At 44.4% G+C, this 2,648-nt stretch overlaps 1 protein-coding gene across 1 annotated transcript; it reads right to left on the bottom strand.

The window, feature by feature from the left end:
* LOC121237767 (scarecrow-like protein 18) lies at positions 1-1,618 on the bottom strand. The gene has a single exon (XM_041134644.1). The coding sequence runs from the start codon at positions 1,556-1,558 to the stop codon at positions 218-220; it is 1,341 nt and encodes a 446-aa protein (XP_040990578.1). The 5' UTR covers positions 1,559-1,618; the 3' UTR covers positions 1-217.
* Positions 1,619-2,648: the final 1,030 nt, after the last annotated feature.

The following is a 2,648-nucleotide window of genomic DNA, read 5'->3' on the forward strand; positions in this document are numbered from 1 at the left end:
GAGAGAGAGAGAGAGAGAGAGAGGGGTGTCTCAAATTTGGGTGGGTTGTAGCCATGTAGGAACCACGTAGTTAACTGACACTGCTCGCTTGTTAATTACAATATGGGGTTTAATACCTAATGAAGCGAAGGAGAGGTAGAAATATGGAGGGATCGACCTCAAACCATATCGGATCTTTATTTGCGTTGGGAAACGGGGTTGGGGTAAGGATATTGATTCACTGCCAGGAAGATACTGAGAAAAGAGCTCGATTCCGCCAGCCAAGGAATAAAGAGTCGTTGCGAATTTGCAGCTGATAACCCTCAGAAGGATAGTGGAGCCTCAGGAGGAGTTTGGCCTGCGAAAGCGCGAAGGGGCTCAAGGGAACATTGGAAAAGCCCGAGCTCCGAAGCATCACCTCCCACGATTCGTATCTCTCGTGCCTTTCTCTTCTGTTGTTTCCCTCTGCAGCGACGATGTCCATGATCTCTCTTCCGAACCATACCTGCTCGACAGTAACCCTCTCCCGGCTGTTCGGGGGCAACGTGGCCTCCAGGGAGTCAAAGACTGCCGTGTAGTGGTCCAAGGCCTCCACGAATCTCTGCATGAAGAGAGGGTGGTTGTGGTTGGCCTCTCTCTCGGCAATGGTAACCACCTTGGGGTTCAAGGCCTTGATTTTGTGGAGGAAGAGGCGTAGGCCACGGGAGTCATCCCTAAGGAGCCTGTGCAGATAAAGCACGCAGTTGACCGCAAGGGCTTCTTCTGGTAGGAGAGCAAGCGCGGGAGGAAAAGCTGGGACGTCGTTGCTGTTACCAAAGAGGAGAAGCGGGTGGAACTGAAACCTGAGGCCGAGGGACTGGGCGAACTTCAAAAGGCGGTCGCCGGTCTTGTGTAGGATGTTTAGATCGTGGCCTGTGGCGGTGATGCGAAGCATAGGAGGAGGGTAGGAGCGCTCGGCAAGGGCCTGCATCAGAGGAGGCCATTGCAGACCGTTCATGATGTCAAAATCAAGGATGTGGATGGCCTTCTGCCCTTCGTCTATGGCTTCCAAGATGGCTTGGTTGGCTGTCAGATGGCTGAACCTGACGAATGGGGTTATTTGGTTCAACGATAGATAGCATGACTGAAGATGCTCCTCTGGCTCTGTCATGTCTACATTGTTCCTATCGTTAGATAATGCAGTAGCAGCGGCCGTCGTTGGAGTACTCGCCATTATTATGGATGCTGATGCTGCACTGGTGGTGGTCGTTGCAGCGGCAGCCGCAGCGTAGCAGCAATTTTTAAGGCGGAGGGAGAGGGCTTTGGCAAACTGGTGGACCAACCTCTCAACGGAGTCTCCATAAGGGGACGAGTTACCGGACAAAATGGAGACGAGGCGGTGAGCAGCGGAGAAGTCGGACCTAGAGATGAGCTCAGCGCAACGAGTAAGTAATTGACGCATGTGGGTTGCATTCGACACTGCTGAGATGAAACCTTCCCGAGATGGTTCGGGGATAATCTGATGGTTGTATTGCAGATCTGTGCCGGGGTCCTCTTCCTGTTGATCATGATTTGAGGAATTGAGTGATGCCATGAACATATTATCCGATCACCAATTGATCAGAGCTCTCTACAAGCATATATTATGTGCAGGCGCAGTCCTAGCTAGCAGTGGTAATACTAGTACCAGGTATACGTGTATTTATATACATTGGGGGGAGACCCATGTCACTGAGACATAGTAGGAACTGAGAATAGGGTTGGAGAGAAAGGGACATGTACTCTCTTTCTCTCTCTCAATTATTCCAATAAAAATGAACATGGAAATTGGAACAAGGATATGAAGAGATAAAAGTAGGGCAGGACATCTGGGGGAAGATCGCATGTCTTTGCTTTAACGTAATATATATATATATATATATATATATATATATATATATATATATGAATATATATGATCGAAGACGATGAACCGGTTTTCTGTGACAGAACGTTAATGTCTGCCAGGAACAGAGAGGAACTGAAATACTTGTAGTAGTTAGTAACAGTAGCAGGACTGTTCCTCATCCTCTCGTAACGACAAACATATAGCATATATATATATATATATATATATGCACGCAGTTCTGATATGGTGGTTAATTGTTGGTTAGATGGCAAATGGTGAGAAAAATATTTGTACACATGAGAAAATAAAGAAAGATTACAGAAAAATGAGCCTCTTACGTTATTCCATATGCATAGACTTCTCCTGAGGGTTTTGACTAGACTCTACTATTTTGGAGGAGAGATATAAACATATAAATGGATCTGAGTATTTAATGATGAATAAAAAATTCATTCCGAATCTCCTATAATTATAAGGCTCGTTTGGTTCATAAATCTATTTCAACTCATTATTATAATTTTTTTAAATTGTAATATAAAATATAATAAATAATTTAACTTTTTCAAATATTAAAATAATAATAATATTAAAAAATAATATTCTAACAGTATTTTATCATCTCAACTTAACTCAATTCAACATCTAAATTAGAGGTATAAATTTAAACCGAAAAATCAAACTGGACCGAACTGGATAGGACCGGTTGGTCCGGTTTTGAACCAGTCCGGTCCAGAACCGGTTCCTATATTATAAAAACTGGCCGAAACGGTTCCATAGTTTTTGGAACCGGACCAGTTGGAAA

The sequence above is a fragment of the Juglans microcarpa x Juglans regia genome, chromosome 6S (genome assembly GCF_004785595.1).
Source record: "Juglans microcarpa x Juglans regia isolate MS1-56 chromosome 6S, Jm3101_v1.0, whole genome shotgun sequence".
In the NCBI taxonomy this organism is placed as follows: domain Eukaryota; kingdom Viridiplantae; phylum Streptophyta; class Magnoliopsida; order Fagales; family Juglandaceae; genus Juglans; species Juglans microcarpa x Juglans regia.